This window comes from Rosa rugosa, chromosome 4, assembly GCF_958449725.1.
Source record: "Rosa rugosa chromosome 4, drRosRugo1.1, whole genome shotgun sequence".
In the NCBI taxonomy this organism is placed as follows: domain Eukaryota; kingdom Viridiplantae; phylum Streptophyta; class Magnoliopsida; order Rosales; family Rosaceae; genus Rosa; species Rosa rugosa.
In genome coordinates, this window is record NC_084823.1 from 6,157,580 (window position 1) to 6,171,331 (window position 13,752).

The following is a 13,752-nucleotide window of genomic DNA, read 5'->3' on the forward strand; positions in this document are numbered from 1 at the left end:
TTGACAAAAACAAGATAATGTTTGGCTCCAATTTTGCTGCAGCTGGTCAACAGTCTCTTTTCTGCGCGGGCGTGCCAGCACCGTTCGGGTGCGGTCGTTGGGGGTGTCCCTTAACCTGACTTCTTTCAAGCGATTGTAGACGAGGAGAGCACCAACCTCGTCGTGGGGATTCTTTCTGCCTCGTGGTGAGGACTTTGCTGAAGTTTCTTCTTGTTAACACAATCGATACTCAATATTGTAGATCGAGCAGAGCGACATCACCGGGAAATGTTGAGATCTTGCTAAAGCGTGACTTTAGCTTGGCTGGGTTGCTAGGGCGTTACCCTTGCTTGGCTGGTTCTGTAACCGTTGTGGTCGCGGCACTACCGTCGGCTCCCGAGGAGACTAGGACCGAAGCACGTTGACAGAGGGTTTGGTGGCACTGAAAGTCGGCTTCTGAGAAGACTAGGACTAGGAGTGTGATCACCGGTAAGAGAAAGAGAAAGAGAGGGAGAGGAGTTGCTCTTAGAGAGGTTTGCTCTAGAGAGAACTTAGATCATCTTAGAGATGTTGTTGTTGAATGTGAATGTGTCTTTTAGAATGAGAGGAGAAGGTGTTTATATAGGGAAGAAAAAGAAGAGTGGAAGAAAAATAATGAAAGTGGTTTGTAAAATATGGAAAAGATAGAGAAATGATGAAATGAAAGCAAAGCATGAAGGTGTAGAAACATGGAAGTGATGATGATCTATTAAAGAGATTGTAGTAGAAAAATATATCCAAGGAAAAAAAGAAAAGCATCTAGCTTTCTTCATGTGGGTAGGAAACATGAACATGTGAATATTGAGCTGGTTTTAGGTCAGTTTCTGCCCCTTTATTCCTTCAATTATTTCTCTAACAAGACTTCATTATATGCCTTCGACTTCTGCATATGAAATGTTCCACTATGAGTGTAGATCATCCTGACAAATTTTCAGATTTTTATTCCATGTGGTTGGGCCGAAAATGCTGCTGGACCTCTTACAGGTCCAGTTTTCCAGTTTTGCTTCTGTAGAAAATTGGACTGATTGTTTGAAGGCCTTCCACTCTAAAATATCTCTGGCACTCTTCATAAGAAATGATCCTTGGGCTGTCTAGAATGGATCTACAGAGTTTCAGCTCATTTCAAGTTCATTTGGTCAGTCTGCCACCCCTCCTTCCTTGTCTAGCTCGGTTTTTCCTAGCCGAAGTAGGAAAATATGCTAAAGTTGACTTGTCATACTTCCATAGTAGGCTTTATTTAGCCTCTAAATATATATTTCGAGCTTGTCAACAATATATAGCTTGAGCCACTGACATTGGCTCAATTTCTCCAACACATGCCTTGTTAGGCCAAAATGTTCATTTTGGGTCCAAACAGATAACACTCAACCTCCATCAAACAATAACAATTCAATAAAGGTGAATAAAATGTGTAGGTAAATATACCAAATAGTTAAAGAAAAATGTAGCACCCAACTCATTCCCGAAATCCTCCTCAATCCTCGTGCACAGTACCTGCAAGACCAACTATAGTAGGGGTGAGATTTCGTCCTCGCTGCTCAAACATCAGCCCTAGCTAGGTTTGAAAACCAAATAGTAATTGGCGCCAGTTGAGTAAAATATAATAAAATTAAATAAAGAACTCCCAATGTGAAACCATATGAAAACGAATGAGTACCTCGGTAAAATCAAACATGATGACCGGTCTAATACTAGCCAACTACATCCTCACCAAAGATTTAAATCTTCAACAACAGGTGAAGAGTAGCGAGAGTGTCCATTTACGCCGTACCACCTAGATCTAGTGTCACACCTCAAAGGATGTCAGACACTATCCCGTCCGTACAGCCCCTCTGGAGGTTTAGGGGATCGAAACCCATGGAAGTCACTATGCCCCGCTCACTCTCAAGTCATCTCATGAACTCAAGTGTTAAATCTTAAAAACAACTTCAAACCATAAAAACAATGTAGGAAACATAAGAGCACTAACTAGGGTGAAGCCTCCGTACCTCGAATCAAAGTGCTTCGAATGTTATTCCAGGTCAAGCAATACCTCAGCCTTTGGCTTGTGCAACCAGATTCCATGCTTCATCATCCTATTACCAAGTTGGATAAATCATCAATTCACTTGACCGGCCTTTATAATTCATCTCCAACTTAACAACCTTTTTCAAAGTAGTACTAACTTATCGAAACATGAGATAAGTTGATATGAGACTCCATATACGTCTGCACCTTTGAGTATCAATTAAAATAGCCCTTAACATTAAAAAGGCAAATGCAGATACAAGTGAGTTTGAGGTAGGAACTAATGATGCTTAATTGGAGATTTATTAGAAATTCATCTGAACAGCAGTGAACTTGAAACTTTCCAGAACTAAAGCTGACATATCAAGGTACAACATACTAAAATTTCAAGAAAATTGGCTTTCGAGAAGTAAGGGAAAAGATGGATGCAAAGAGCCTGAACTGTTCAGTTTTTCTTAAAAATTCCAGCTGCATTTTATCAACTTAGAAAATTTGTCAAAAATTCATTTTGACTCCGATTGACATCAAACCAGTTGGTGATGGATTCTTGACATGTCTAGGTTTATGAACTAAAATCTCAGCAAAAACACAATCAAGAGCCATATGGATTTGATAAGTAAAAGTCCAGAAGGTCAGGTTCTGATATGAATGAACTTTGAGTATGAATAAGCCATAACAAGGTTTTGATATGAGATAAAGGGAAAGACCGAGTCATAACAGGTGCAAATGGTAAGTTTAAGTATCACAAAACTTAATGAATATGAGATTCTATATGATAATTTAACTAGAAAAGATGGAATTCAACAGATTGGGGCAAAACTTACCAACTGTAAAATCAATTGTGTGAACTTAAGATGGAGATGTAAACTTCATGAAATTAACTCAAATGTCGATGGAGAAACATGACCCAATCTGAGTAGAAACGGAATTTGAAAGAGGATTGGACATGCAAACACGAATTAGAATCAAATATCAGTGGTATCTTAGAACAGGATTTTCACTGAACTGTAAGCGGTCTCACCTTGATTGAGAACTAATTAACCGTTGGATTACCATGATTTTCGAGCAAGGTATAGAAGACGCAATTTCGAACAACTTTCATGAAGAAGTCGTACTGAAACAAAGGCTCAAACTTACAGTTTCTGGCCATCGAAGTTGGCTGACAGCAGCAATTCGGGAAGAGGTCAAAATCTCCCTTTTCGAAGATGAACTTGCATTGGACGAACTGCTACAGTAGCATTTTCATGAACCATCAACTAAAAGCATAATGCATTTGGTTACACGCTTAGAGATCGAGGAAAGGAGGAAGATTGATACCTCAATCAACCCAAAAATTGGCTGGAAATGCCGGTAAGAATTCACCAAAAATCTGAGTTTGCATGCATCCATTCTCCATAGCAGCTGATAGACTCAAACGTAATCATTGTACAGAAACGTTGGCATCACTGAGACGAAAATCTGGAGACTAAGTTTACAATGATCGGGCTCTGGACGGCATAGATATGGAATGGTGAAGCCGATGGATCAAGTGGGTTAGCGAATGAACCGATGCTGATTTAACCAGTATGGTCTAACTGGTCTTGAATATAAGCAGGGCTGTCAATTTACCCAATCACCCTTGCACTTTGCTAACCCGTAACATTTTTTTGTCTAACTCCAGCTCATGAACCGTTTAGGTGTACACGCTAGTGAAATCGATAACTTTCCAACAATGTAAAACTCGCATAGTTAGTTTAGAAGGACCTTAGCAAGTGTATGGTTGTTGAAAACTAATTTCACAAAATAAATCTAAAAGAAATCATTATTAAGGTTCCACTAAGTAAATGGTGCTATCACTTCCTCATGTCCTCGGGGACTAGGAAATTTCCCAATTACGTCACTGAAAAATTCAGGGGTCTCACACAAATGAACCCCAAATAGCATTAAATAAAAACATTTCGAAATGAATTTCAATTTTAAACTCACTTTTTTTTTTTTGGAGAATTTTATCAACTCATTCATTGATCAGGAAAATTATAAATAATGACTCATCTCAGTGAAGTTGACAAAAGAGTCATTATCTAAGCAATAAATATTTTTAATAATAATGAAGCTCATCCAGAAACTACCCAACACAACTTATGGTTACAACCAAATGACACAGAAATATAGGTACCCTTGACAACATATCTCAAACTTGAATAGATTTTGGTGTCATCTCATCAATCACTCCCATTTAAGATCTCAACACCCTCCACTGCATTACCCGTAGCCTCTTCCACCTCTACTTCATCAATTAGCTTGAGCTTCCTGAGAAACTTCTTCTTTTTTGGTTTAGGCCCGTTCTCAATCACCTTGATTTTGTTCTTTCGACCTTTCAGTATTCCCTTCCTCTTCTTAACCTGTGATATATGCACTATTCCATTGTTGTAATCAATGGTGAAAACTTCCTCTAATTCCAAAGAAGATGCAACTAGCGCCGCATCCATCAACTTGGCTCTCTTACCTGGCTTGATTATCTCCACATGTGCTTCATATTGGACCTCTATAGTTTGAGTTTCTAGATCAGACACTTGAGCAACCAACGGGGGCTCTACCGCTGTTGCAACACCCCAGCCTAGGATAGCCTATACATCTTCTAATCAGAAGCCCAATAATTGCACTAGCGTAATCTGAGGCTAGCTAAGAAGCGTTGCCCCTAGTTAACCCCCTCTGAGCCTCTATCGCCTCAACAAGATTAGGGTTAGAAACCGTTTCTAACTAATACCCCACCATCAGATGGAATCAGTTTGGCAAGTTGAGAATATTCAAACTGTACATTATCCTTCCTAGAACCAATCACTGGTACCACCGCAGCTGTCGGCTTTGATTTGCCTGCATGTTGAATCAAAAACTGATTACACCATTCAAGACCATGATTGAACCATACACAAGCCTGACACAATGCTTTGAACTTTTCATATTGTAGATCCAACTCCGCCTTAACCATTAAAGAAAACTAGAAGGACCTCGTCGTCTAGAGTCGCCGCCGAACATCGACCACCTCTGGAAAATGTTGTGTAGCATTACAGTGTTTCAGAGCAACCTAATCCCGCTTCATAAATTAGCCCATGGACTTTCCCAGTAGGATAAGTGACTCTTTTGTCCTCGAACACGATGACAGCTTCCTCCCCACCACCTACGTTTTCGATGTCTGAAATGGCACTGTTGCCACATCCCCAGGCCGTCGTATTGACCAAGAACCACCATACACCATTATAGTGCCATGGACCAACCAAAGAAACACACGATTGCACTTCTCTTGTCTCTTGAATTAGAACAAGAAGCGACCATCGTCATAAGCAGTAATTGACACTCAATCTTTCAACCCCCACACTGCCGCCAATGTTCCGAGTAGCGTTTGTGGTCTTGGGTTTCCGGATCAGCATTCTCCCAACCAAGCAGAAGTAGGTTTTGGCGATTGCCGCCATTTCCACCTATCCAAAATCTACTACCGAGTCTTTGGTATATATCAGAGTCATCGATAGACGAGCAACCATATCCTCAGCCATTGCAAAGGCTCATTAAATTTGCTAGAATGGCTAGAAAATCCTAGCATATTCTCAACCCTAGCAGATGTGCAACATCTCTAGTTTTTTTACCGTAATAACTTTAGACTCACCCTAACTAAACCCAAAACAAAACAAGAAAACAAGATATGCTAAATGGGAGAGACCGAGATCTCTGACATAAAAAATTATGAGGTGAAACGTGAGAAAATAGAACCCAAATATTGCTCAATCGCCAATGCTACTACTCTCTAAACAAAATCCAAGAAATTATGCCAACTAAAAAAGTTCACCTCCATACCTCCATCCGTCAATGTTATAGAACCCAACATTTGCTCCCCATTATAGACTACTGCCTTAAACCTAGTTCCTATGTTTGAAAAAAAAAAAAAAAAAAGAACAAAAAACCTCAATTCAAGAGACAGAAAGCCGAGCTTTTGTGGAACAAAACTTGTCTCCGAGCCATAAAGTCCACCTTAATTTAGTGGCAAGAATCCCAACTCTGACAACTAAATTAGTCAAAGAAAAAAGAGACTAAAAGTGACACAATTTTTTTTACCACACCCCCTTCATGCGTATTTTTTTCAATGAATATGTACAAGAACATGGGTGTGATTTTTTTTTTTCATCCAAAAAACAGTATGTAATTTCACCCTCCAAGAAAAAATGGAACTCTTTATCAAGAGAGCAACATGATGTATCATCATATCTGGCTGCATCAATCCCCATTTTGGATCATCACTTATAGACCCAATCTACTAGAAGATCCACTCGAGCAGCTAAGTCATGCGTCGACCAACCAAGCTTCTAAAGAGAATATGATAAAGAATATGTGAATCTAGCATATTCATATTTGAGTACTTCTAAGTTTCTATTTACTGTCTTAAAACCCTCTCGCTCTGGTTTTCTCTGTTTTATTTTTTGGCCAGTTTTTTGGGATTCTGGACCTATTTTGTTGAGTTTCTAAATCAAGCCCAGCCTGACTAGCCTAATGTTCAGACACCGGTATCAACTCTTTCGCATTTGCCGAATTCGTGCAGCCAACCAAAATGTGTAGCTGCAAATCACCACAACATACAGGCACACAAATTCTTAATCAAAAGTTAAAAACCAAAGTCTTCATTCAGACATCTTTTATAAAAGCTTATAGCTGGAAATCTAGGGTTTGACAGAGGATTAAGCGAGAACATATACATTGTATATCTAAGGTTATCATAGAAATATAGAACTTACTTCTTAGCAAGGGGAAATACCTCGACTTCCTTCTTGTTTTCCCAGCCATCAGCAAAGTGTTGGTTGGCGATGGTGTCCATGATTCCAAAATCGCCCGTAGCAAGTGGAGATTGATATTTAGAAATTTTTCCAGCAGGTTTAGATTGGAAGAAGAGATTGATGGAATTTGAAGATTTCGATGATGGAAAATGAGGGATTAAGATTAGGGTTCTTCGTTTTGGGGTTAGGGTTTCGGGATAGAATTGGGGATTTTCCGGTTTGGGATTTTTGGGTTTTCAATGTAGGGATTAGTAATGAGAAGGCTGTTTAGGGAGAGAATGAGAATTTGTTTTCATCGATTTGGGGTCGTCGATCTTCTCAATTTATGGGTTCAAGAACATTTCTGGACTGGGTTCTGTGATAGAATGAAAGTGAGGAGAAAGTGTCAGTCACATAGTATGCATCGAATGGAGAAGAAGAAAAAAGAATTTGTATTCTGAAGAAAAAGACCAAAAGTAATAAGGAAGAAGACTAACGAAAAAAAGGAAGAAAGTATAATTGAATTAAGGATCGGGACTAGCCCGTTTATGACTTATACGAAGAGGATCCTCTCCTGAGCTCCCTATCTAGCTGAGTTTCCTAAGCTTTCTACTACAAAGTGACACGTGTAAATAATTACATCTAACGGCTCATATTGACTCTCACACTATCTTTACTGTTTTTTCAATCCATGTGGCTAAAAAATTAAACGCTCTCTCTCTCATCTTCTCTAGAACTCCTTCCAGCTGCTTGATTCTCCTCACAAACTTTGACCTCTACATTGCTCTGTACTGCCACAAGAAAAATTCGCTGCCAAATCGGAACTCACTTCAGAGAGGCTTTAAGAAGAAATTAGGTCTTTTGTCCTCCATCACAACAGATGTTCTTTTTTCTTTTTTGGCAGATCTCTCTCTCTCTCCTCCTCTAAAGGAATAAACTTTCTTATGCTTCAATTTCATCATCTTCTATTTTTCGAGATGGGTAGGATATGAATTTACAACCCCTTTTGGCTATTAAACAACAATTAAACATCAAATCAGAAGAACCAAGAATGAAAGCTTTCTGGGCAATTCGATCTTCAAAGTGTGGATATTTTTTTTTTTATAGTAACTGTGGATGATTTGACGAATTGAATTAATTTGGGATCAAGGTTTTGAAAGATCAGACATCTTTCTTCCTCAATTACACCATTTGGGGAAGGAAAGCAAAATCTGAAATTTTGTTCAGTTGAATTTGAATGCATTGGAGGGTGTAGCGAGAGATAAGTATGTCGAAGAAGAGTACTTTGTGCACGGAAGTTTCAAGAAATTGGAGATTGAGGGTAACAAATAACAGAGTAATGGTCTTGGTGGCGTTGAAACTAAAGGAACCGGATCTGGAAAAATAAGGAGAGAGAGAGAGAGAGCAGGCGGAAGAAGAAGATAACATTGCTTTTGGTCTTACTTCAGCCATTAGATGTGTTTTTAACCACGTGGAAGTTTATGATGAAAAGCTTAGCAAGCTCAGCTAGATAAGGAGCTTAGGGGATCATCTCCCATTATTTTGAACCCGGACCGGCTCGTTTTTGAAAATTTTAAATGCCGAAACTGTAATATCGGACCGTTCACCCCTTTGGGTGGCTGTCATAGTGTCATGTCGATCCGCTTTGTGGATCTGGTTTCGTTTTCTCTTGCTACAGTGTCATGATCTCTTTAGTGGTGGAAGAGCCTCTCCGATTTGGAGACGATTTGAGATTGGATGCTCCTTATTATGTATCTGGAATCAGGATCTTCAAGTGTTCGCAATCGAGGTCGCAATCGGCACCTCTCAAGCCTTGCGACTCTGGTCTGATGGTGTTTCTGAAAAATTGAGCTCCTGTTGTGCATTATCATGCCATTGCTGTGGTGGCGTCTTGTTTGTTAGCTCGGTTGTGGCTTAGGTGGTTCAGGCTCTCCTGGTTTGAGCCTTGGTCTATGTTTTATGTTGTTCATATTCCATGTTGTTGTCTGGGTTTGGCTCTTGGCCATTCTTTCTCTGTGTTTAGATCGAGGTATGTTTGTACCTAGTTACTGGTTCTGTTGTACTTTGTCTTTGAATTGATGCAAGTTCTAGGTTTGTTTGCCGGGACGAGGAAAATGTATTCATATGCGTCACTGAGTGTGGGGAGTTCACTTCTTCTTCCTCTTCTTCTTCTTCCTTTTTTATTTTTATTTATTTATTTTGTTTTTTTAAACCCATTTGAAACTTGATTTGTGTACCCAGCTTCATCCTAATGGGAGTCCAGGGGGTTTACAGTTAGGTGTCTTTGTTTATGTTAAAACGCATATTGTTATACGATAGTGAAATTCCTTATCTAGATCTAGCTACCTCAGCTCCTAAGAAATATCTCAACCAACCAAGGGTATTCATCTCGAATTCGTTGGCTATATAATATATATATCTCTGCAATGCATTCCTCCCGTTCGGACCATAAACTATGAGTTGTTGGTCTACTTTGGTTTTTTGTATATTTATTTATTTATTATTGTTTTGAAGACACTACAATCTAAGTTAGTTTGATAATATCTACTGTAAACCTTTCAAACCACGACTTTGGGGATTGCTTCAAGTCAATATGGAGATCCTCAATTACAAACCTTACATCCATGTATGAAGTTTTAAGGATGACATTGCTACATAGAAGTATATCAAAATGTTATACATGTATTGAAAAAAAAAAAAAAAACTTTCCTGTTTTATTTATTCTATGGACCATAACACTTGTTTGACGTGCATGTCGGTAGTTATTTATGTCATTTTTGTCATCTTCTTGTTTGGTCAAATTGTATATTCTTCTTCTTACAAAACCTACAGGTCAATGGCCAAAATAAATATTATAGATTTAACTCTAATGTAGCTTAAGTCATTTCAATAATGTAACCTCCCAATATAAATGCAGGAGGTGGGGGATTTTGTACCTGAGGACTTGCATGAATGGAAAAATTCAGATGGTATGACACCACATGAACTATTTACTAAGAATCACGAGAAACTAAAAGAGGAGGCAGAAGTCTCAATGAAAGGGACAGCAACTTCTTGTACAGTTGTAGGTGCTCTCATTGTTACCATTATGTTTGCTGCAGCATTTACAGTTCCTGGTGGAAACAATGGTAGTACAGGTTACCCGATGTTTCTAGCTAAGAAGTTGTTTCTGGTGTTCATAATTTCAGATACTCTATCACTCGTTTCTTCCACAACTTCAGTCATTTTATTTTTGGGAATCCTCACATCACGTTATGCAGAAAATGATTTTCTCAAGAATTTGCCAACAAAGATGATGATAGGACTTTTCGCCCTTTTTCTCTCTATTGCCACCATGATGATTGCCTTTTCTTCTGCCCTCCTCATTATGCTTAATGAAGAATACTCATGGGCCATTGTTCCTTGCATTTTTGTTGCGAGTATTCCAGTTGCCTCATTTATATGGTTGCAATTTCCCCTCCTTATTGAGATATTCGGGTCAACTTATGGACCAGGAATATTTGACAAGAAAGGCAAACCATGGATTCAACTCTGATGCTCATCTTTGGTTTTGCTTAAGTGGAGAAGGTGCGGCACATCATTATGAGTATGACTTGTGTAAACAAAATAACTTTGCTCGATCATTTCATAGTAGAATGATAAGAGGCTTCAAATGTAGTATATGATTGTGGATCCTATGTAAATTCTTTTGAATTTCTGATTATTTAAGTTTGCATTCTGTTTGGCAATAAAAATACAGATTAATATATTGGATTCCAAGTGATTGTCCTGAGGGGGACGTACCAATAGAATGGGTGCAAGAACAGCTTTAATCAATGTGTTGTGTATTAAGGATGGAATTTGCTTCATACTGGCTCTTTCATCCATATCTGTACGATAAAAGACTTTAGTTTTCTTCATACTGGCTTTGTACGCTATCTAAAACTCATGCTGGAGGGAGACGTTTTCTTTCATAAGTGAAATTGGGATGGCCAAAACTGCCCGGGAGGCTTTGGAAAGAGTTTTGAAAGTAAGAGGTATGCATATATATGCGCTTATTTGTCAAAATTAAGCTCATTAATGCTCTAGCTAGGATTATCAATCAATCAATTACTCTTTTTCAGTGAGTGCAAGGCATCAAATGGTTTCTGATGGTAATGCATTTGGTCCAGTAAATATACATCGGCACTTGGAGAAAACAGACAAGACAAAACAGAAATTTAAATGACTGTGATGCTAAATTTAACTTCAACTGCTTTCCTTAATTAAGTTGGTTTTAGGGAAAAATAGACATTACTTTCTTTTCTTTTTTTTGGTACAATGGGGGTCAAAGACCCAGAAAAGAAAGCAAAAAACAGAAAGAAACTAAGAAATAGCTGTGGCAACAGCTCTAGGCCTTACAAGGCCATTAGCATCATCAAGGACGTCTTGGACAATGAAGTTAGGCATTAGATGCAGCCTGCATAACCCCCGATCCTGATCAAACAACTTCCCTTAACATTTTTCTAGTTTAGACAGATTGAAGAGAGAAATTTTTTTTGATTTTCTATAATAAACAAACTCTAAAATTATAGGGAAGCATGAATTCATGATTTAGAAAATTTTTAACCTCTTATTTTTTCTCACTTCTAATTGAATTTGGACTATTTTGGTGCTTTAAACATGAGAGTTTCTATTGGGACTCATAATTTGCTCACTAAACCGCCTATTGTTTAGATAGAGCATCTCCAATGGTATAGTCAATTGAAGTGTGTCAAAATTGAATTTGAATGATGATGTGGCAATGTTATTTTTGTTCAACTTTTTCTCCAATAAATGTGTCAAATAATATCAATATTTTATTTCTTTTTAAAATTATTTTATTTACCATTAATTAACTTTCTTTTATCTCTTTCTTCTCTCCTCCTCCTTCTCGACTTATTCTCCTTCTGGTTCTTCATCTCCTTCACCACTTCTCCTTCTTAATTCCTTAATTATCCTCTCCTTCTGGGTTTTGTTTTTGGTTCTTTGACGAGAAACATCAGATGCCCAGAAAGATTAGTGCTTCCTCCTCCTCCTCCGTCGTGCTTCCCATTCATAATCGGAAAACCATTAACAATTGGAAAATCATTCACTCTTCTTCTTCGGGGTTTAGTCTCCTTCTTGCTTCTGGTCCAATCTCAAACTTCGGGGTTAAATGTCGACGACGCTCGGTGCCATAGCCGGAGCCTCCTCTCTGTTTCTTTATCTATGTGGATCTAGAATTAGGCGGCAACAGCCACCCTTTCGAGGCCGGTCTCTGCTTCGCAAAGCTCTGAATCAGAACCCCGTTGAAGGACTACGTCCAAGTCGACACCGGCAGCAACATTTTGTGGGTCAATTGCCTGAGAAGATGCAGAACCGGAAAAGGAAAGAGAGAAGCTCTATGGGGAAAGAAGAGAGAGAGACGAGAGAGAAGGAAGAGAGAGAAATAATGATTAAATAAAAAAGACAGGTTGAGTTTGTTCTGTAAAATTTGACAGCCCAACTCCATATGTCATTTACACGTAGGATAAGACCTATGGGTTGGAGTGCCTCAATATATCTTTTGTTACCAGTAAAAGCCTCCACATGGATTTGACATCTCCATTGGAGATGGTCTTACAAACAACAAATTATTGAGAAGATAAATATTTTTTTCTCTCTCTCCAAAGCTTAATAATAATATAAACACAATTTCTATTATTTATATTTTTAAGAGAAATTTTATACACACATCCTTAATTACTTAATACACAACCCTAATTTTCACATTTCAAATCAAATTTCATTGGTAAATAAAATGACTAAAAGAGACATTTATATTAGAAAGATAGAATTACGCTGTCTCTTCTCTATATCTTTGCGTTAGTTCTTCCCAACATTAACTTTGCAACACATGAACGTCCTATCATAATCCATCTGCTATATTTGTATATGCCTAAAAAAAGAACAGCTGGTCATGGTGCTCAATAGAAGATTGTTTATGGGAGGAGGATTAGAGGTGCAACTGATGATCAAAGTACCCCATCTGATGTTTCTTCAGTTGCCTTAAGTTTTGACTCTATCAGTTTAGGCACAAAGCGCAATGGGAACTCAAATGAATCTCATGAAGGCAACAATCAATTTGGCTATAACACTTATGGATATAATCAATATAGAGAAGTAGATGATCAGTCATCCAATTGGATTCATCCACTATCCCCTTTCAGGGGAAACAGTCGGCAGCTCTGAAGAAATCTATAACTATCATGTTCATCACTACAATTCGTACTATATGGGTCATATGTTTTGGTCTAATTATTGTACCTTTATAGACTAGCAGGCGACTTTTCAACCACCTAAAGTCTCATTTTGGATGTAGATGAAGTTGACATTCATATCTATTTATATTTAAATCCAATAAATTGACTCTTTCAAAAAAAAAATATTTTTCAGAATATCCTCGATATTTCTAATATCCCATCTTTTCAAAGTTCCGGTAGATATGTCAAAACCAATATTTTAATCTTTAGTTGTTCCAAGTTTTTTTTTTTTTGGGAGGAATGTGTTCCAATCGCCTGTTTTGTATGGGTGCAGTTTCCCCTCCTAGGGATTTTTTTTTTTTGGATAGAAAAAGTTTAGGTAAGAGGGAGGCTTCCCTACACTACCAGGGCCAGGGCAGACCTACGACCTCAACCCAACAGGACTTACGAAACTGGCCAGTGTCCCAGCCCAACCCATTGGTATGGAATTATGCATGACATTTTCTAGATTGCCCACCAAATGAGAGATTGTTGGTAGCGGGGATCGAACTTGTGTGGGTTTACACCTCAAGTCCGCCCTTGCCAACTGAACCAACTCTCATTGGCTAGGGATTTTCATTTCTACTTATGGGCCAGGTATATTTTACAAGAAAACCCAGCCTTGGTATAAAACTCTGATGCAAGGCGTGATGTTCCACTTTGGTTTTGCTACGAGCGAGCCAAATCAG

The 13,752-nt window shown here is 38.4% G+C and overlaps 1 protein-coding gene and 1 long non-coding RNA gene across 2 annotated transcripts in view; one reads left to right on the top strand and one right to left on the bottom strand.

Annotated features, from left to right (window-relative positions):
- Nucleotides 1–10,615, top strand: part of LOC133707523 (ankyrin repeat-containing protein ITN1-like) — a 30,061-nt gene extending 19,446 nt beyond the window's left edge. Inside the window, exon 5 of the mRNA XM_062133175.1 lies at nt 9,721–10,615. Within this exon, the coding sequence (XP_061989159.1) occupies nt 9,721–10,338 (618 nt within the window). The 3' untranslated portion in view covers nt 10,339–10,615. The remainder of the gene's footprint in view (nt 1–9,720) is intronic.
- LOC133707528 (uncharacterized) lies at nt 70–7,343 on the bottom strand. The gene is made up of 3 exons (XR_009845157.1): nt 6,786–7,343; nt 1,676–2,093; nt 70–1,524 (listed from the first exon to the last, which is right to left on the bottom strand). It is a non-coding gene; the product is annotated as an uncharacterized LOC133707528 (long non-coding RNA).
- Nucleotides 10,616–13,752: the final 3,137 nt, after the last annotated feature.